Raw genomic sequence first — 21,087 nt, 5'->3', positions numbered from 1 at the left:
TCCCTCTATTTCCCTCTCTCCTTCTCTCCCTCCATTTCCCTCTCTCCTTCTCTCCCTCCATTTCCCTCTCTCCTTCTCTCCCTCCATTTCCCTCTCTCCTTCTATGGATGTGATACCAGGTGCCATGTATTCCACCACATACCCCAAACAGGAACCTCTTCTACAGGATTGGGTCAGGGCTGGACCAAATGACCTCTGAAGTCCCTTCCAACTCAGATACCATGATTTCAAATACAGAAGGGACCTGGGAATGTCACAGAGAAAGAAAGCCATGGACAATAGGGGAAGGAGAAAGGAAGCAGTGTCCCATTCCATAGGGCTCAGTCCTAGCCAGACCTCTATATTGTTTTGCTGGGTGATCTCATCAGCTTCCCAAGGATTCAATTATCATATCAATGAGGTGATTCTCAGATCCACTTATCCAGCCCTAAGATCTCTCCAACGTTTCTCCTGGAAATATCTGACTGTTGTCCTGTGTTCTCCAAGAGGGCCATGACACCAGGCAGGTGGGGCCATGACTTGCAAGTGAATTGGATTTAAGTGAGGAAGGGCCGGGCAAAGCCAGGAGCCTCACTTTCTCCCCCATCAGGACGACAAGAGATGGCTGGGAGGACTGAAGGAACTCTCACACAAAAAGAATTATTTTACATACACAGTAGATTGCTTGGGGTATCAGAAATCTCACCTTCTCAGAGGATATCTTGACTCATGTATTCACTTCACATAAAGTTTGTCCTGTGTTCTTCTCCTGAACCAATACTTAGGCAACCACTTCCTGTGTTACCGCTTGTTCGAAGTTCAATATCATCCCACATATTTGTCAAACTGTCTTCCTGTGATAACTCAAACTGCGTACCCCATAGATACATACATCCAAAACTAAACCCCTTATCTTTCCCATTTGTGTCAAGGAAACGACCGTCCCTCCCAGTCACCCAGATTCACAATTTACGGGTCATTCTTGACTTCTCACTGGCTCTCCCTCCTCATATCCGATCTGTTGCCAAGGCCCGTCAATCATACCTCCCTAACATCTCCCCTTCTGGCCTCCAATGCTCATCAGACCTGTCTGGGGCAGGTTCTCAGGACCTCACACCTGCACTATTGTAACAGCCAATGGTGGGTGTGCCTGCCTGAGGTCTCTTTTCACACAGTCCATCCTCCCACTAGCTGGCAAAGTGATCTTCCTTTGTGCCCAGGTCCGCCTTCCTCACTCCCGCCTGCCCCAACTCACTCATTTATCACCTCCAGAATCAATTATAAAATCCCATTTAGAGGTCTAAGCCCTTCAGAAGGAGCTGCTCCCACCTTCAGAATCTTCTTACACCTTTCACATGCATACACACACACCCACACCCACACACTGCTCTTCCTTACACAAGCCACTTCCATCTCTATATTCCAAACACTTTCGCTGATTGTCCTCTATGCCCTCCTCCTGGCTTTCATGGATTCCTTTAAATCTCACCTTCTACTGAAGTCCTTCCTGATCTCTGTTAATTCTTTTTTTTGGGGGGGGGGTTGGGCAATGGGGGTTAAGTGACTTTCCCAGAGTCACACAGCTACTAAGTGTTATGTGTCTGAGGCCAAATTTGAACTCAGGTCCTCCTGAATCCAGGGCTGGTGCTCTATCCACTGCGCCACCTGGCTGCCCCCATCTCTCTTAATTCTAATGCCTTTCCCTTTGTTGATTATTTCCAGTTTTTCCTCTCTATAGTTTGTCCATAGTTGTGTGCTTGTTGTCTCTCCCTTTAGATTGTAAGCTCTTGAGGGCAGTAATGGTCTTTTACATTCTTTGTATCCCCTAGCACTTAGCATGGTGCCTGTCACATAACAGACCTTTAATAAATGTTTACTGACTGCCATCTTTCATTTCTTTCCCACGTGTGCTTATGACTGACTTCACTATCATGCCTCAGAAGCCCCCTCACCCTGGAATCTCCCTCCTTTCCTGGAATTGCTCACCTCTCTGCATCTATGCCCCCACTTCTCCCATGGGCAAGTTCTTCCTGGGACCTCCACTTTGAAGAAGGACCCCAGCACAGTGCCTGGCACTTGGTCAATGCTTAATAAATGCTTCTTCTTGTTGACCTGAGAAGGGTCTTAAAAATGTACCAAGAGGGTTCTACAAACTGTTAAAGCCTTTATAATACCATCTTTTGCTATTAAGTCTGAGGTTCAGAAAATGAAAGGCACAGTAAAATAAGCATTGGGACTTAAATCAGGAAAAATCGGGGCTCAAATCCTGGCTCTGGCCCTAACTTGCTAGCTTTGTGACCGTGGACAAGTCACCAATACTTTCTGAGGCTGTTTCCTCACAGACTCCAAATTATTCTAGAAATCACTTTGCAAATCTTTTTGTTAAACAAATGTGAGTTGTTATATTATCTATGGTGCTGTGCATAGAGTAGGTATTTAAGAAACATTTTTTAAAATTGTACTATTAAAAAAAAAACTTGAAAAAATTATCAGATTCTAGGAATAACTAGGAGACAACTAGCTGCCCCACGACATCGTTCTACAGGATGTCAGTCTCCTTTCCTGCCTTCCTGACCACAACCTATCAGGAATACTTGACCCATTCTTTGACGATTGAAGGGCCTCAGGACAATTACCCCGGATGCTCAATGTCTCTGTACAAAATCAGAGATAATAATCTGCCAGGGCTTCTTTTCACTTTTTCCACCTGTGACCCCTTTTCAGCATTTGCTAGTATTGTGTTGTGTGGCCTGAGGGCATACGAAGTGCAAAGTGAGCATGCTTTGCACTCAGAACCAAGGCTGCAGTGAAGTTGCCCCAATGCAACTCAAGGAAGCGCTGCCAGAAACACCTTGGATTCATTACACATTTGATTTTTAATTAATTTTTGGTTATTGCTCACTCAGAAATCTGGCAACCACTGGTAATTCCCAAAATGGTTCTGCCAGTCATAATCCAGAAAGCACCAGCAAAGATTGTGAAGTCTTACAAAAGAAACCCAAGACCTTACAAGTACTGGGAGGAGTTCCATCAACAATGCCAACTAAAGTTAAGGGTGTTCAAAGGGACAAAAACAAGGCAGATTTATAAAGTGAAGAGCTGGCCTCGATCTCAAGAGACCTGGGGATTCAGGTCCACTTTGACGCAAACCACCTATGCACGCCTAAATTATACTCTTGGTCCACCAAGGCTACAAAACAGCTCCCAATCACGGGGGGAACTTCCTCACCCCACTCCAATGAAGTCCCAGGTTTAGGGCCAATCCTCTCCCTCCCCAAAATAACAACAAAAACCTTTCCCTGAGATACAGTAAAATTGAGTCTGAGTCTAAAATGAGTTTATCCACAAAACATCAGCATTTCTGTATATTCCCATCAAAATCCAGCATGAAGAGACAGAGAGAAAAACTCCATTTAAACTAAATAGAGACAGTATAAAATACTTAGGAGTCTACCTGCCAAGACATACATAGAAACTATATGCACACAATTGTAACACGTTTCATACAAATAAACACAGATCTAAATTATCAGAGAAATTATTCAATGTTCGTAAGTAGTCCAAGCTAATACAATTGAAATGGCATTATTATCTAAATTAATTTATTTATTCAGTGCCATACCAAAGAAACGATCAAAGATTACTTTATAGGGTTATAGAATGTGAATTTGGTAATAATAGCTAATATTTATACAGTGCTTACTAGGTGCCAGGCACCATGCTAAGTACTCTACTATTATTATCTCATTCCCTTGGTTGTCACAACAGCCCTGGGAGATAGGTGCTGTTATCATCTGGTGAAGAAACTGAAGTGAATGGAGGTTAAATGGCTTGCCAAGGGTCACACAGCTAGTAAACATCTGAAGCCAAATTTGAACTCAGGTCTTCCTGACTCCAAGCCCAGCTGCTCTATCCATTGTACCACCTAACTGCCCTTAATTAAAAGAAAAAGGTTATAAGGAAATAAGTAGTATTTTATATTTTTAAAAATATATATACTAAAGGCTCTATATAGAGTAAAATACTAATAATAGTACTTTTTGTGGTGGCAAAGAACTGGAAACGGGCAGCTAGGTGGCGCAGTAGATAGAGCTCCAGCCTTGGAGTCAGGAGGACCTGAATTCAAATCTTGTCTTAGACACGTGACACTTACTAGCTGTGTGACCCTAGGCAAGTCACTTAATCCCAACTGCCAAGAAAGAAAGAGAGAGAGAGAGAAAAGAAAAGAAAGAAAGAAAGAAAAGAAAAGAAAAGAAAAGAAAAGAAAAGAAAAGAAAAGAAAAGAAAAGAAAAGAAAAGAAAAGAAAGAAAAGAAAAGAAAAGAAAGAAAAGAAAAGAAAAGAAAAGAAAAGAAAAGAAAAGAAAAGAAAAGAAAAGAAAAAAAGAAAAGAACAGAACTGGGAACAAAGTTGAATGCCTATTGGTTGGGGAATGGCAAAACCAAGGGTTTTAAACTCTTTTTATATCCTATTAAGTTTTAGAATGCTGGTGAAGCCCATGGAGCCCTTCTCCCAATCAAGTTTTTAAAATGCTTAACATAAAATAACCAATTATAATAAATAAATAACCAATTAAAATAAAAATCAATTATATATTATAATAACATAACACCTATTATTCCATGTAACATATTACATATTATTTAGTTATATATTACATGTTATAAAGTTATCAATTTTTTAAAAATAAGTTCACAGGTCCCACTGGTTTTGAGAAACCCTGAGCTAAACAAACTGTGGTATATGAATGTAACAGAATATTACTATACTATAGAAACAACAAATTGATGCATAAAGAAAAACATGGGAACATTCACTTGGGGAGTTTACTCCTTACGAGAATACTAACACAGGGGAATTTCTCACATTCTAATGTGAAGAAAAATTAAGAACAGGCCCAGAAGAAGCACAGTGTAGAAAATATGGGTGACGATCAACAGAAGGACAAAAATAGAAGCAATTTTATCACTGGAGTACACCAGGGAACACTTGGCCAGAATGGGGGAAAATCCATAAGGAACTCGGGAAATTGATCACAAACCCTTCATGGAGATATAATGCAACAATTCGGAGCTCCAAGTGTTTAGGCATTTACTGGAGATTTCCCAACCAAATGCAGAGCAACTAAAGATTTCTTGGCTTGCCTTAATGATCATGTCACTTCCTCCAAGATATTTGAGGTGAATTGCTAATGTGGAGATTGTCTTCACCAACAAACAAGAAGTGGTTGTTGGAGCAACAATGACAGGAATTTGAGGAGGGGGTGGACGGAAAGGAAGCGATGACTTCACTTTGGAGTTTATGAAGAAGGAGAAAAGTATAGTCTGACATGTGTGCCTAGCTTTCAGGGGCATGTAAGTGGAGTGGTGGATTAGAGCATTGGGCCTAGAGTCAGGACCACCTCAGACACTTACTAGCTGTGTGACCCTGGGAAAGTCACTTAATCCCATTTGCCTCAGTTTCCTTATCTTTAAAATGAGCTAGAGAAGGAAATGGCAAAGCACTTCAGTATCTCTGCCAAAAAAATCACAAAGGGTCAGACACAACAGAAATGACTCAATAACCACAGAAAAGATGGGGAGGAGAGGTTTAAAAAAAAAACCAATTAGTTTGCCATGACCCTGTAAGAATCGTTATTAAAAGTACCAGACTGCAAAAGGAGCAAAAGGAACGCTAAGCATCCTAGGATGGAGGAAGACAAGAGATCCCAGCAGGGATGGAGCAGTGCTTGGAGTAGATGGGATGATAATAATGGATGACTGAGGCAAAACTGAGCTCTCCAACTCTTCTTGTTTCTAAGCAGAGCAACCTTTGGACTGAAAAGGGGAGGGAAGAGAAATGTGGATCAGAAACTGAAAGCCTGTCTAAAGACAGCCCATTGCAAGAGCTCCCCATTGCCCTCGAGTTCAAATCCCTGTGACAGGATGAAGTCACCCCAAAGGCCCTGATGGAATCAGCTGTTAGGACTGTTCAACTCCTTCCATTGTTTAGACTGCACAAGAGGAGAGAGAGTGTTGCCCAGGACTAAAGAGGGGTAAACACCTCATTAAAAATAATAACAATAAATAAAATAAAATAAAATAAAATGGTCTGCAAACTCCAAGCCAGGAAGCCTGACTTGGCAAAACGATACAACATATTATTAAACGGGTGGTTAGTTACAGAAGAACCAAGAGCCAGCATGGCCTCACCAAGAACAGGTCATACCAAACTAAAGATGGTGCAGTTACTTAACAGATGGATCAGGGCAATTCTAGGGATAAAATTTACCAGAATTTTAGGGGGAAAAATATTTATTAAAGATTAAGCACAAAGAAAGGGAAAAGATATTCCCTGCCCTCAAGGAGCTTACTGTCTAACAAAGAGACAACATGAAAACGATGTATAAACAGAATAAACTGGGTCCTTAAGAGCAGGGACTGATTTCTACCTTTCTGTGTATCCTTAGCACAGTGCCTGGCACATAGGAAGCCCTTAATAAATTTTTATGGATCGCATTTTTGAAGCACACTAGAGAAGTGAGTCATTTGTATGGCGACTCTACAGAACGTAGCAGATTTTGTGGTCTGTGTATAAGAGAAAGTCCATCTACCTTACAAGACAACTTTGACTCAGGTCAGTGACCAGGCCAAGCTCAGCCCTCGCTGGCTCCTGATGGCATGATCAGACCCAGAAGAAGCTTCCTTACCTCTATATAGTTGAAGAGCCTTTCTTCCATAACAAGATTCAGAAAGGGCTTTAGAAGAGGACTTTTTTTAGATGACCACCTGGGACCATTAAGTGGTGTAGATAATAGAGTACTGGGCCTGGTGTCAGAAAGACTCCTCTTCCTGAATTCAAATCTGCCCTGAGATACTTACTAGCCCCAGTGACCCTGGGCAAGTCACTTAGCCCTATTTGCCTCAGTTTCCTCATCTGTAAAATGAGCTGGGAAAGGAAATGGCAACCACTCCAGTATCTGTGCCAAGAAAACTCCAAATGGGGTTATGAAGAGTTGGACACTACCGAAAACAACTGGACAAGATGGCCACCTATTCATTTAGACTGAGATTCTGTGATGCTATGGTAACTCAGTAAAACTGGGTTTTTGTTGTTATTGTTGTTCTTTAGGCAATTGGGGTTAAGTGACTTGCCCAGGGTCACACAGCTAACAGTAAAACTGTTTAAGCAAAATTTATCATTTATGCAGAGCTCACTTCTAAGAGAAGATACGCCCATTAAGATTTGAAAAACATAGCCTTACGGCTCAAATATTTTCAGTTATTGCTGGGTTTTCAGAATTATTTGAGAATGCAATCACATTTCCAAACTAATCATGCTGATAAAGTGTCTTAAAATGTGTTTTTTAAAAAAATTGGTGGGCAGTTAGGTGGTGCGGCAGATAGAGCTCCAGCCTTGGAGTCAGGAGGACCTGAGTTCAAATCTGACCTCAGACATGTAACACTTACTAGCTGTGTGACCCTGGGCAAGTCACTTAACCCCAACTGCCTCACTCAAAAAAAAAAAATTGGACTGAGGTGCCTTAGGAGGTAGCAAGTTTCCTGTCATTGGTACTCTCCAAGCAGAAGATGGATATCAACTTGTAGGTATCATAAGGCAATAAATTGGCACAGTGGATAGAGCACTGAGGGGTAGCTAGGTGGTGCAGTGGTCAGAGTGCTGGGTCTGGAGTCAGGACCACCTGAGCTCAAATCCAACCTCGGACACTTAATAGTTATATGACCCTAGGCAAGTCACTTTACCTTGTTTGTCTCAGTTTCCTCATCTGCAAAACGAACTGCAGAAGGAAATAGCAAACCACTTCTGCATCTCTGCCAAGAAAACCCCAAACGGGGTTACAAAGAGTCAGATACTACTGAAAAATGACCCAACACATCTACTATGTGCCAGGCACTATGCTAAGTATTAGGAATACAAGAAGAGGTAAGACAGTCCCTGCCCTCAAGGAACTTACAATCTAATGACATTATAACACATACCATTATATCAACCATGCTGGCTTATTTTTTTTTAGCATTCACTAAGAGAATATAGTAAGAACAGTTGGTATAAACATCCCCCCAGAAATGTGAGGCCCACTCTCCCATAAGTACATACAGATCCAGCGTAAGAATGCACTTAAACAGAGAGCAGCAGCGAGACCCACGTGTAGAAAACACATATGCCCGAAGAATAAACTCCTACTTCCTGGTTCCTAACAGAGTCCATCCAAAAGGCCAAGCTCCTTCAAAACTCTTCCTCCTTCTGGTATATAAATGTCTGTATCTGTCCACATCTGTGTTTGGTGCCAGGACATCTCCACCTGCCTCCAGCTAGCTGGATGCATTTTCTCCAATGATATGGTCAATAGTGGGTGAGGGGAAGGGAGGACTCAGGAAGGAGAAAAAAATAGACACTCTTCTTCCCCACCTGAGCAATTCCCTCCGAGCCGGGGCCTGAACTGGGAGCCCACCACTACTCCAGCCATTCAAAGGTATGGATAGCCTAGTTGGTTAACTAATGAACTGTGATTGATCCAGTCACACCTAACCCCAGGTATAGATCTGGAGTTCTTAACCTGGGGTCCATGAACTTGTTTTTAAATTTTGATATATACTACAATATAATCAATTTTCTTTCTAAACCTATATATTTTATTTTATGCATTGAAAAACTATTCTGGGAAAGGGTCTATAGGTTTTTTCAGACTGCCAAAAAGGTTAAGAATCAATGGTAAAGATTATCTTGTTTACACATTGGTAACTTCATTAAGCCCTTATATTGATTACGTTAATTGAGATGGGGGGGGGGGGATGACACCCTCGCAGAGGAACAGAAAAGCTTCTTTGAGACTCTGTGGGTTCCCACCCTAGACTATAAAAAGGTAAATACACATAGACCCACATGTGTATATATAGGACACAAAACTGCCAAACAGCTCATGGGGAGGAGGGGAGAGCAGAACCAAAATAAACTGGAATGTAAGACACTAAAAATAAACTCAAGTTACTCAACAGTAGCCAAAGCTGGGCTTGGTAACCGGGAAGAATAAACGTGAAGTCTTGAGGTGGGAGGAATGGGAAGTTAGATAACTTAGGAGGCAAAAAAAAAACACCAAATCACAAGAAATGACCTTAATTATACTCCAAAAATTCTGGGTTTTCACCTACCAACCCAAGAGCTGGGAGGAGCCTGAGAACATCATATGACCTGACACCCGGGGGCCAGAAGGCCCAGCCGTCAGCCTGACTCCAAGAGCATCCTACTAGACTGCCATGACACTGACGTACCAGACACCACAAACAAGGTGCAGCGCAGCGAGAGTCCAAGAAAGCAGTGGGTTGGCCCACCATCAAAGGATGGGAGGGTGGGGAGGAAGAAGGAAGGAAGAGGAGTTCTGCTTCAAGGCCTACAATTTAAACACCCCCTGATCCAAAAAAACTAGAAATGGGAAGGTCAGATCACAAGACAGGCACAGGACTCTGCACTATCTTCCCCATTACTTTGTTTTCTGTGAATTCAATTCAAAACAACCGAGATTTATTGTGTGCAAGGTACTGGGCCAAGTGTCACAGATACAAAGCCTAAAATCAGCAAACTATGGCGCCAGGGTCAAATCCAGCCCACCACACCAGCTCCGCCGATCAAGGGCCACGGTCTGTCTGCCCCGGCTTAAACAAACAAAACTAGTCCCTATCTGAAAAAGTTTACTGGGGAATGTGGCAAGTGTGCAGGCAAGGGTCAGGGCTGCAGGTTATGCGTATATCAACATGGGTTACCTAAAAGCAGCTCCCAGGAAGTCATGAACAGACCAATCTGAACTTTTATCCATCTCTTTCCAAGGGAAATTTTCATTGCTGTCTGGAGGAGGCCCGGAAGGGGTCACAAGGCTAGATATGCTGGCCTCATCTGAGGGGAGGGCAGTGCCAGGCTAGAATTATATGTGTCCTTCTAAATACTGATGGCCAAAGGGAACGATTTTTTTAGGTTCATGAAGCTTTATTTAAAGGAGAAAAGATTCCCCAAGCCTACATCTGAAGGTGATAGGAACTCGGTAACTGAGTCATCATTGACTCCACCTCAAATGCACCACGCTTAAAACCAGGGTTACATAAGTGAATAAAAAATAATTTGCAGATGGAAAGTGAGAAGATTAAAAGAAGGGGTGGGGGAATGGAACAGTCACTCAAGGAAAGAAGAGATGAGGAAAGTGGGCACTGTCTTCCAGGCACGTCACGGACTATGAGTGCACACAAAAAGCGGGGAGAAATGAATTTCAACTTCATGGAACAGTCTCTAGGTCTCTTTGGAAGACACATAGAATGCAGAAGGAAAGAATATATAATAAGGCTGAAGAGACAGAGTGGATCCAGACTGTGGGGCGCTTTAAATATCAGACAAGGATGTTGTATTTTATTCTGGAGCCTGGATTATGGGGGACCTGGGGTCCATGAAATTTTTTTTAAAAAATACTTTGATAACTGTATTTACATAAAATTGGTTTCCTTCATAATCCAATGTATTTCATGCATCTGAAAACATGATTTTGAGAAAGGGTTCATAGGTTTCACCAGACTGCTGCCAAAGGAACCCATGAAAATTGGGGAAATTACTTTGCCTAAAGGTAATAGGGGAACACAAGGAAAAAAGGTAGGAAGGCCTCTCTTTGCTTAAAGGACAAATTAGATTCTTCCAATAGCTGTGGAAACTGTTAATGAGCGCTCTTTCCCTGCTTAACCACTTAGGGTAAAAACTGGAAAGAATCATGGAAATCATCATGGCCTGAAGGCCAGTTCTGACCTTCTGCCTATTTCTACATGACCCTTGTGTTAAGAATGGTATTTTATGGTACATGACCATACAGTTATGGTAAATGCCCAAAAAGAAAGGTAAAAACCATTCTCAGCTGATGGGGTTGTACAAAAAGCGGAGGCTGGCTGGATTTGACCCCTGATTTAAGCCAACTTCTTCATTATATTAGACGGGCACGGGCAAACTGAAGTCTAGAAAGGGGATTAGTAGCCAAGTGAAGAAACAGGATTGGAACCCAGGTTTTCTAACTCCAAACCAGACTCCTTTCTCTACTGTACCACAAAGTTATTCATTTTCCAGATGGTGATGGAGACCCAGAATGGAGAAGTAGCTCGCCCAAGCAAGTTAACACAGGAAAGTGGGCACCCTTGGAGAAGTCATCAATATGCCCTGTTTCCATTCAGTCTACCTCATGGAATTTTGGGGAGCCCATTCCCAGACATGTGTGACAGAGTGGCTTGTACTGTTTGAGGATAATTTTTTTTTCCAATTGGCTTTAAAGCTGAAAAAACTGACAATTCAGAATTAGTAAAGCAGAAGGAGTAAAGTGGGTATGCAAAAGAGGAGACCAGCCCCTTCTTCACTTTCTTTCCTTTGCAACTTCAAGTGAGGCAGGAATGCTGGGAGCTGCTCCTAAGAGTCAGGTCTGGAGGGGACAATGGTCTTGTCTTCCATCTGCCCATGGAAGCTACTTCTGTCCACTTTGTTTCTTCCTTCTTCAATTGTAAGGCATATTGGAATTCAGCGAAGGAAGAGTCCAATGACCTTGTGAGTTCAGGAAAATCAAAGGTCGAATCAGAAATGAGTAGGATGGGGGGATAGGGAGGGTTTGTAAGTGAACCATAGCCAGAGCGGTAGTGAAGGCAGTGGAAGTGGAAAGACATCAACCATGGGAAGAAAACAAACGTGAGGGAGCAAAATCCCTTAAAAACCATCAGTTACTGACTGAGAAGTATGGACTGTAGGATCCTAACTGGGATGCCCATCCATCAGGAACAGAAAGGAAACTTGGTAATGATTTCATGAAGAAAGAAAATGACCCTCAGTGCCCTCTTCCCTGTGAATTCTCTACATGTGTGTTTCACCACCTATTTACCGTGAGTGTGATCCCACTCTGGCCAGGGACCTTGTGTGTACAAGAAGAGAGATCTATGCTTTCTTTTTTCTAAAATAATAATAATAATAATAATAATAATAATAATAATAATAATAATAATAGCTAGCATTACAAATATTATCTCATTTTGTCCTAATAATCCTGGAATATAGGTGCTATTAGTATTCCTATTTTTACAAGTGAGGAAACTGAGGAAAACTAAGGTTTGGTTTGGTTTTTTAAGGTCACACAGCTACCAAGTGTCTGAGGTCAGATTTACATCCTCAGGTCTTTTTGACTCCAGTTTTAACACTGTATCCACTGAGACCCCCAGCTGCCTACTGTTCCTACAAAGTCATTTTAGTCAGTGCCTTTATTTCAGTAATAGTGTTCTCAGGCTCACTACTGACTCACATTGGTGGAGTTAATGAAGTCTACTGGTTGACTGCTGCTGAGAAGCGCACTAGTAGGGGTTCATAAGTAGCAGTACCAGAACCACTGCCCCTTAGAGTTATCTATATCTAGAAACCAGAGTTGAAGTAGGCAGCCTTGCCTTCTGGGGATCCCAGCCTCCGAGTTTAAGCTCCTAGATGGGAGAGATGCTATGTGTAAAACAGAGATAGTATCAGTGAAACTAACCTACTTTTCAGGGCTGTGGTGAGGACCAGATCACATCATAGTAATAATAGCAGCTGACATTTATAGAACATTTTAAAGTAGCCACTAAGAATCATACATTAGAAAGCACAATGGATCAGAAGACCAAACACCAGGCTTTACATCCATCCATCCATCTATCCATCCATTCAATAAACATTTACTAAATGCCTACTATGTGGAAAGCTGAGCTCTGGGGCTAGAGAAAGGCAAAAGACAGACATCACACCTCTGACACTTAGTATTTATTCCTCATTAGTTGGACAAGATCTTCAATCTCCCTCAGGGTTACATTCTCAGTTTCTTCATTTGTAAAACTAGACGGGTTGGACTGGGTAACCTCCAAAGGGCTTTCTAACCTCAGTGCCATAATCCTCAATCTTTTGCCAAGTACTTCCCACATCTCAGTGGGCTTTGTAAACCATAAAATACTATATAATATAAACCATACAAAATAATAAATCATAAAATACTATATAATTAAGACCATCTACTAAGACGTACAAATGTATAAAGAGCTGCATTTTCAGTGGAGGTACCCATACAGGCAAAAAAAAAAAAGTCACAAACCCATGAAGGACAAAAACATTAAAGAAAGAGGAGAGAATGCTTTGACAAGCATGGCATCTTGGGAAATCGCTGGATGCTCAAAAAGACCAAGTCTTAAGGAACATTTTGAAAGTGGACCCATATGTGTGAACCATGGCTAAAAGTCTTCATCTTAAGAGTCTAATTCACTGCAGAACTTACAACTGCTAATCACCAGAGGACATACAAATTTAGTGACAACTCCCTACAGCGTTGGAAGGCGCTGGATCAATAACTGATGCCCTTCTCAGAACTGGTGGTAGCTGTTGCTCAACTCATGTTATTTTACTCTAGCTCCAGAGTGGCCAATTGTATCTCGGGCAGCTTCAGAACTGTTCTGAGGGGACTCGACCTTCCTGGGTGACCCTGATTGAGTCACTTGATTGTCCTCATTGGTATAATAAGGACATTAGACAATATGGCCTCTGGGCCAAAGGTCCCTTCTGATTCTAGATCTATGAGCCTATCATCATCATCATCACCATCATCATCATCATCATCATCATCATCATTATCATCAAAGCCAGCCTCAGATCCAGGAACACCTGAGTGCCTCTGACACATGGTGGAATTATAACCCTGGACAGGTCATACTAAGCTTTCTCAAGGCCCCAGCCAAGTCTTATGGCTTTAAGCTGGGGACCAGCTACCCATCTACACTATCGAGATCCTTCTATCCATGAAATCATTATAACCCTTCTACTAGGTGGTGCATTGGATAGAGCACTAGGCTTGGAATCTGGAATCAAGAAGACTCATCTTCCTGAGTTCAAAGCTGGCCTCAGACACTTACTAGCTGGGTGACCCTGGGCAAGTCACTTCAGCCTGCTTGCCTCAGTTTCCTCATCTGTAAAATGAGCTGGAGAAGGAAATGGCAAACCACTCCAGTATTTCTGCCAAGAAACCCTAGATCAGGTCATGAAGAGTCAGACACAACTGAAATGACTCAACAACACCACCTTTACCCCACTTTGGGGCGCCATCATGCCTGGCACATGGTAGATACTTAAAAAATGTTTGCTTCCTTGATTGATTACCTAGTCTATCCTGGGTGGAGGAGAAAAATCAAGCCCAGTCCTAGGCCTCAAAGAGTCAGCTAGAGAAAGATAACTCACGTGTCCTCATTTGTAAAAGTGAAGAGTTTAGGCTAGACAGCCCCTCAGTCCCTCCTAGCCCTTGCTCTGAGCTCCCTAAACGAACACGCACACTGGGAAACAATTAGATGTCGTATTGTTGGACATCAGTCAGAAGTGAGAAAAGGTGAACCTGTGGACTGACTAAAGGCCTTTCCCTTCCGACGGGAAGGGAGATGAGCCCAAGTGGAAAAAGGGAGCTAGAAGATGACTTGGGAGTCACTGAGCCAGCAGAGCTGATGGGGCGGGAGCACAAGAGCCAGGGGCACTGCCCAGATGGGAGGGTGGGCCCTGACTCAAACAAATATACAGAAACCATATCCTTAGAAGCTTCCTCAAAGCTTTTCTCACTTCCCCTCCTACTTCTGTAACAGGAAGAAGTCAACTGGGAGAAAATTTAAAAAGCACGTCAGAGAAGCAAAAGGAAAAGAGCCCACCCTTTCTGGAAACAGGAGCAAGCAGCCTATGACAGTAGACATAATAGAAGTCAACGAAGCCTTGGGTTCAAATTCTGCCTCTCCAACTCTGACTCACTGTGTGACCCTGGGCCAGTCACTTAATCAATTAGTCAACATGTTGGGAACTGTGCCCCCATACTTCCTAAAGCTTATAACCCAGGAGAATGCAAGGCTTTTGGGGAGCTGGGCAGTGTTTCCTTCTTCATCTTTGTATGCCACATTCCCTGGCCAAGGGACTTGAACAAAGCTGGGGTTCATTACCATCCTGAATTAAGATTGCCAATGCGGGTATGTTTCACCCATTAAAAAATATTTAAATAGACCTGTAGTTCTACCTACGGTAGAATCAACTTGGAAGCTGAATCCAATGATACAGTACAGACCCTTCCGCATCTGCCCATCCTGTGAGACTCTTCCAAGTCCCCACCCAATGAATACCACCAGTAGGCTGGTCAGCTGGCAATGAAATCTTTACTCATGGCAAGCCAGAAAAGAAAAATATAAAAATGACCCTCAGTCCTGTGTGGTCCCCTCAACAGCTGAATAGAATACAGGGCCGGAAGTCAGAAGACCTGAGTTCAAATCCAGTCTCAGATGCTAACTAATTGTATGACCCTGGGCAAGTCACTGAACTGCTGTCTGCCTCAGTTTCCTCAACCGTAAAAGGGGGATAATAAAAGCATCCACATCGAGAGGTTGTTGTGAGGATCAAATGAGATATTATAAAGCGCTCAACACAGATTGTTGAATGATGTCTGATTGCTTTTGGGGGGTTTTCTTGGCAAAGGTACTGGAGTAGTTTGCCATTTCCTTCTCCAGCTCATTTTACAGATGAGGAAACTGAGGCAAACAGGGTTGAGTGATTTGCCCAGGGTCACACAGCAAATAAGGTCTGAGCCTGGAACACAGTAAGCACTTAATAAACACACATTTCCCTCCTTCCTTCGGCGCCCTTCTATGTCGACAGTAGTAGAGCGGAGAGCAGTTTTCAGTCTATCTATAAACTTTGACACTCTAAAAAGGAAATCCTTGTCCAATGACCAAAAATGAAACCCAACTGCCATCTCATCTAACAGTCAAAATCTACTCTCTCACTGAATGGCCTCCCCAGTCTCACACCCCAAAAAGGAATTCTGTGATTCCGATTTGGTTAGGCTGACATCACAACCTGGCATCAATAAGGCCTGCATCATTGACAAGAGAGCCTATACTAGGTTAATAAGAAGATTCAGGAACTTCTGCAGAAATGCAAGTTCTTGTGAAGCCCCAGCCTGGTACCACTACTGGTCCACTTTGCCACAAGGATGTTCACCTTCCCCCCACCCTCCCCACTCCACCACCACTACCCTGCCTTGGATTTTTGAAGAAAACATGAAGCAATCACAAAAATAAAAAACCAGGAACACAGTGTCATCACTCATTAGTACTCTCAATCATTTAGGTTACAAAACTTCGCAGGAGAAATTTGAAAAAAAAAAGTCAAGGAGATATTCGGCGCTGTGACTGACGCATGGGCAGCCTGCTAACCCAAAGGCCTTGGCTTGCCCTTGAGTCTTTCCCCATCACCAAGGTCTCATCAGTTTCCAAGGGTACCCCATTGCCATGGGGGAGGGAAAATGGTCAAATCGTACACAGAGCAATGGAAAGGAATGTCAAGGTCTAAACAAGGCAAAACCTTCATTTTGCAGTTGAGGAAACAGAGTCCTAAAAAGGTTATGTGATTGACCCAAGGTCACAGAACTGGAATCCAGGCCTTCAGAATACAAGCTGAACACCACTCAGTGGGCTCTTTCAGAGGGCTTCATAAAAATCACATGCAAGTTGTACATAGTAGATTAGCAGTTTCACGTGCAATGCTTGTTTTATTCCATAAACCAAAAATAAAATATTTTTTAAAAAATAAAATAAAATAAAACAAAAATTAAAAATGAACAAAAAATAAGACACACACGCTTCAAAGAAGTCAAGGAGAGAAAGGTAAAAATATTCATAGCAATACTCTGTGGTAGGAAATAAATGGAAATAAAGCTGGTGACCACTGACTGGGAAATGACTTTAAAAACTACAGACTATTGGGGCAGCTAGGTGGCACAGTGGATAGAGCACCTGCCCTGGAGTCAGGTAGGACCTGAGTTCAAATCTGGCCTCAGACACATAACACTCACTAACTGTGTGACTCTGGCCAAGTCATTTAATCCCAATTGTCTCACATTAAAAAAAAGAAAGTAAAAAGACTACAGAATATAAATAGAATAGAAATCAAAGAAAAGGAAGCTAGAGACTTGCATGAACTAATGCAGTCTACATATTTGTCTGAAGATTGTATCTTCCATTAGACCGTAAGCTCCATAAGGAACTCTTTTGCCTCTTTTTGTATCCCAGGGCTTACCACAGGGCCTGGCACCTGTGTTTAGCCATTTTTCAGTCTATCGGATTCCTCAGGACCTCATTTGGCGTGAATCTTCCTGACTCCAGGTCTGGCCTCTATTCAGCGAATCACCTACCTGCCCCACCTGGCACATAGTAGATGCTTAATAAAGTACTGAGTTTATATAATAATATTTAATAAATTTTACTGATTCAATAAATTATTGTGATTGACTGAAACTAAAAAAGAGCAATATACACAATGACTGAAGCCATGTAAATAAAGTCACTAAAAGCGAACTGAACTCTGAGTAACTGAAAAACTAACAATGGCCCCAAAGACAATAACCATCCTTCCCTCCTCAAAGCAGAAAGGGGGGGGCGGGGTTTGACTACTGGAACAGAATGCCATATACAGGTTCAGATGGGGCCACTTTCTCAGGTGTTTTTTGCTTATTTGTTTTTCTATAAGAGAGTCCCTTCAGGAGAGGGATATAGATTGCACATTGTTTTTTTTAAAGGTATCAATAAAACATATTTCTTTATTAAGTCATAACTAAGATGCCTACTATACCACCAAACTGAGTCAGCCAGAGGGGAAAAACTCCAGGCTCAGTTATATTTAATAAATACCTGTTGTATACAGGTATACAAAAATGTTTTCTCTCTGCTATGACGTCTGTGGTAACTGCTGAATGGTTGATCAAGTTTATATTTGTAGTGTGATTAGGGGCAAAGAGGAGGAAAGGCGTGGGGTCTTATGGTATAAAATCATCTATTTAAAGTTGACAGGCTGTTAGACATTACAGTAGAGGGCCAGGCCTGGAGTCAGGAAGACTCATCTACCTAAATCTAAATCTGACCTTAGAGACTTAATAGCTGTGTCACCCTGGGCCAGTCACTTCACCTTGTTTGTCTCAGTTTCCTCATCTGTAAAATGATCTGGAGAAGGAAATGACAAAACCACTCAGGTACCTTTGCTAAGAAAACCCCAAATGTGGTCAAAAGAATCAGATATAACTACTGAAACAACTGAACACCAACATTTAAAGTTGAAAGGAACCAATCATCTAACTCCCAACTCCCCCTCATTTTACCAGATGACGAAGGTGAGGTAAAGCAACTTATCTGGTATTATGGATAACAGAAGACTTGGATTCAAATCTTCCCTGTTTGACCCTGGACAAAATCATTCTCTATGCCTCGGTTTTGTAATTAAGACATTCTGCAAATCATTGTAATAAATTATTATTGTCATTATCCAGTCACAAAGCATGGGGCAGATTCTTTGCAGGCTGGGAAGTTTATTATGTTTGGTTGGTTTTTTTTTTAAAGCTTTATACTTAGTGACCCAACCTGTGACTTCAACTTCTACAATTCAAAATCTTAGAATTGCCTGGAGCACTGGGAAGGTAAGAGACAGGAGATCTACTGGACCACACTCCCTTCTAGGATGTACTGGCCAATGCTTAATTCTTGGTCTCCCAAACTCTCTCCTCTGAGTTTCTCTAAAGGGCAGCAGAACTGATCCTGCACCATTATGCTCTGGACTAGCCATCAAGAGAGCTGGGTTCTGATCCTGGCTCTTGCTACCATGGGGCTGCCTGACCCTGGACAGAGTCACATCTCTGCACCAGGGATTTCTCTTCTCTACAATTCTGGTGTCAGAGACATCACCACCATGTCACTATTTGACATTCTGTGGTCGCCTACAGGAATGCTGCGGCATGCTGACAGATCCCACCTACCCATGTACCCAGGCTGTCAAACTCCCCCCGTCCACATACAGAGGGAGATCCACTTGCCGATTATCTCCCCAAGGTGATTTTCATCTCTGCATTTCAAAAAGCTCGGTATGGAGGACAGGCACAAAATGTTGACATCAGTGGGGTGATAAAGGCATCTCATTGGGGTTCCCTGGACTCCACAACCACGGAGAGAGAGAAGGTTTAGCTTGAAATCTTAACAGCAGCCTACCTGTCCTTCCCTTTCTTTGCTTTCTACCCAGTTTGAACAAGTCATTTCACAGGTGTGGAATAGGGGCCCCTTCCCCTCATCTTTGCCCCTTAGAATTCCGGTTTTCCCTCATAGCCCAGGTCAGGGGCCACTCCGAGGCCCCCTCTCAACCTCTCAGGTATGAAAGTTCTCCCTCCCTAAAATTACACTCTTTACTCATCTGCGTGTTTGCTTTGGGCTTTCTAGCCCCAGGACAGCGACTGAAAAATAAATGTTTGGATTCAGTTGTGGAACGGTTCAGGGACTGAGCAAGGAACTTTTTACAAAGGGATGGTTAGCTTACACCATCCAAGTGGCATTTACTTCACACTTGCTATGTGTTCAGGCCCTGTGTTGGGGACTCAGGAGTGTAAAGGATTCTTCTGGGTCCCAATTGAGCTGGTGGAAGCATGTCATAAAAAGGAGAGGAAAAAAAAAACGCCAGCCAACACACCAAAGCTCAAGCTAATTAATTAGATGCCAACTATGCAATATCTAGGCAAACAAAAGCAACAGGTTCTGAGGCCGACATGCAAGGAAGGCTTGCAGGAAAACTTTGGCCCCAGCCTTGGGATGCATCTGCCCCAGGAGCCTGAAGAAGCCGGCTACAAGCATCCTAGAATCAGCGGGACAATACCAATGGCACCTGTGGTCTCTACTTATTTCACTTCCCCAAAGAGGGCAAAGACCCACCCAGCTGGTTCCAAAGCCCCTTCCCTAGGGGATGCCTCAGCCTTACACAGTCTCATAACTTCGTCCTTTCATCTCTCTCCTTTTCTTTTTATCTGAGGCAGCCCCTCGTTCAGACGCCCCCAGGTCCTCACAGGTGAGCCAGGGAAATTGTCAGAGGACCCGGGTTCTGCTGTGTGTCCTACACACAGTCCCTTCGCCTCTCTGGGCCTCGATTTCCTCATCTGAAGAATGAGAGAGAGGAGGATGACCACTAAAGTCTCCTTCCAGCTGTAAATCTATGATGACCCTGATGATGTTTGCTTAATCACGCCAGACAATGAATGGGGCCCCAGCGCAGAGGGTTAAAGGAAAGGTGGGGCGGGGTAAGGGCGACCAGCGAGTTCACGCTCAGGAAGCCGGGTCTCGGGTTTTCGCTTTCCCTGAAGACCAGAGTTCGGGGTTCCTAGGCCAGGCACCCGGGTCCCGGGATACGAAAGCGCCTGAGAGATCACGTCTCTCTTCGCTCCAGTTCCAAAGCAACCGGAGCTCTCCCGGCCCCGGTCTGTCCGGTCCGGCCTCTGCGCCTCTCTGGGGCGCCGGGGTGCCAGGGCTCCAGGGCGCGCGGGCAAAAGGCTCACACCTGCCCGCTCAGTCGGCGCCAGGGCGGGCTCTCAAGCCTGCGCCTGTCTTTCGGTTGGTCTGCCGGCACCCCGGTGCCCGGCGCCCCGGGAGGAGAGAAGAAAGAGGAGCCCGGCCCACCTACCCACCTGAAGGATCTGATCTCTAATCAGCTGGGGCACCACGAAGATCATGACGCCGCCCAGGACCGTCAAGAGCAGCCCCACGAGCCCCACGATCACGGTGGTCTTGCGCCCTCCAAGCTTTCGGGCCATGGCACTGGGGGCCCCCGGGCTCGCCCAGGGCACAGCGCGCAACGGGGCGCTCGGCGGGGGAAGGTGGGCGCGGGAAACGGGACACGGATCCCACGGTGACGGGCGAGGAGGAGCGGCAGAGGGCCCCGGCCGTTTTATGTGCCATCGCCTGCCCCGAGGGACCGCCCCCTCGCCTGCTTTTACTTCGTAACTCTGGCGGCTCTAGATTCCCAGACTGGGCCAAGCGGGGCGGAGCCGGGCTGGGGGGCGGGCCTCCCGACTACCCAGCCCGCCCCCACGCACCCTCCGGGCGCCGGGGTACCCCGGCGAGCCTCCGAACGCTCCCCCGTTGACTGCGTAGGGGGAGCTTCGCCAAAGCTAGGGAACGGCTCGGGCCCCCCAGAGCTGGAGAGGTTGGGGGCGCCTGCCACCAGGCCTCCTGGAAGCCCAGGGCTCCTCCTTGTGGGCAGGAGGAGGGGG

At 44.0% G+C, this 21,087-nt stretch overlaps 1 protein-coding gene across 5 annotated transcripts in view; it reads right to left on the bottom strand.

Moving 5' to 3' along the window:
• SCARB1 (scavenger receptor class B member 1) overlaps window positions 1-20,809 on the bottom strand; it is a 105,233-nt gene extending 84,424 nt beyond the window's left edge. For 3 of the 5 annotated variants that reach the window (XM_021004333.2, XM_078154257.1, XM_021004330.2), the window contains exon 1: window positions 20,503-20,807. In XM_021004333.2, coding sequence (XP_020859992.1) covers window positions 20,503-20,628 — 126 coding nt within the window. In that variant the 5' untranslated portion in view covers window positions 20,629-20,807. Of the gene's footprint in view, window positions 1-20,502 lie in introns of all 5 variants that reach the window. The other 2 variants (XM_021004332.2, XM_021004331.2) reach the window with 2 other exon arrangements.
• Between the last annotated feature and the right edge of the window lie 278 nt (window positions 20,810-21,087).

Source organism: Phascolarctos cinereus, unplaced genomic scaffold (assembly GCF_003287225.1).
Source record: "Phascolarctos cinereus isolate Bilbo 61053 unplaced genomic scaffold, phaCin_HiC Scaffold_4;HRSCAF=312, whole genome shotgun sequence".
In the NCBI taxonomy this organism is placed as follows: Eukaryota; Metazoa; Chordata; class Mammalia; order Diprotodontia; family Phascolarctidae; genus Phascolarctos; species Phascolarctos cinereus.
Note: the sequence above shows the minus strand (reverse complement) of the source record. Positions and strands in the feature narration are given on the sequence as shown.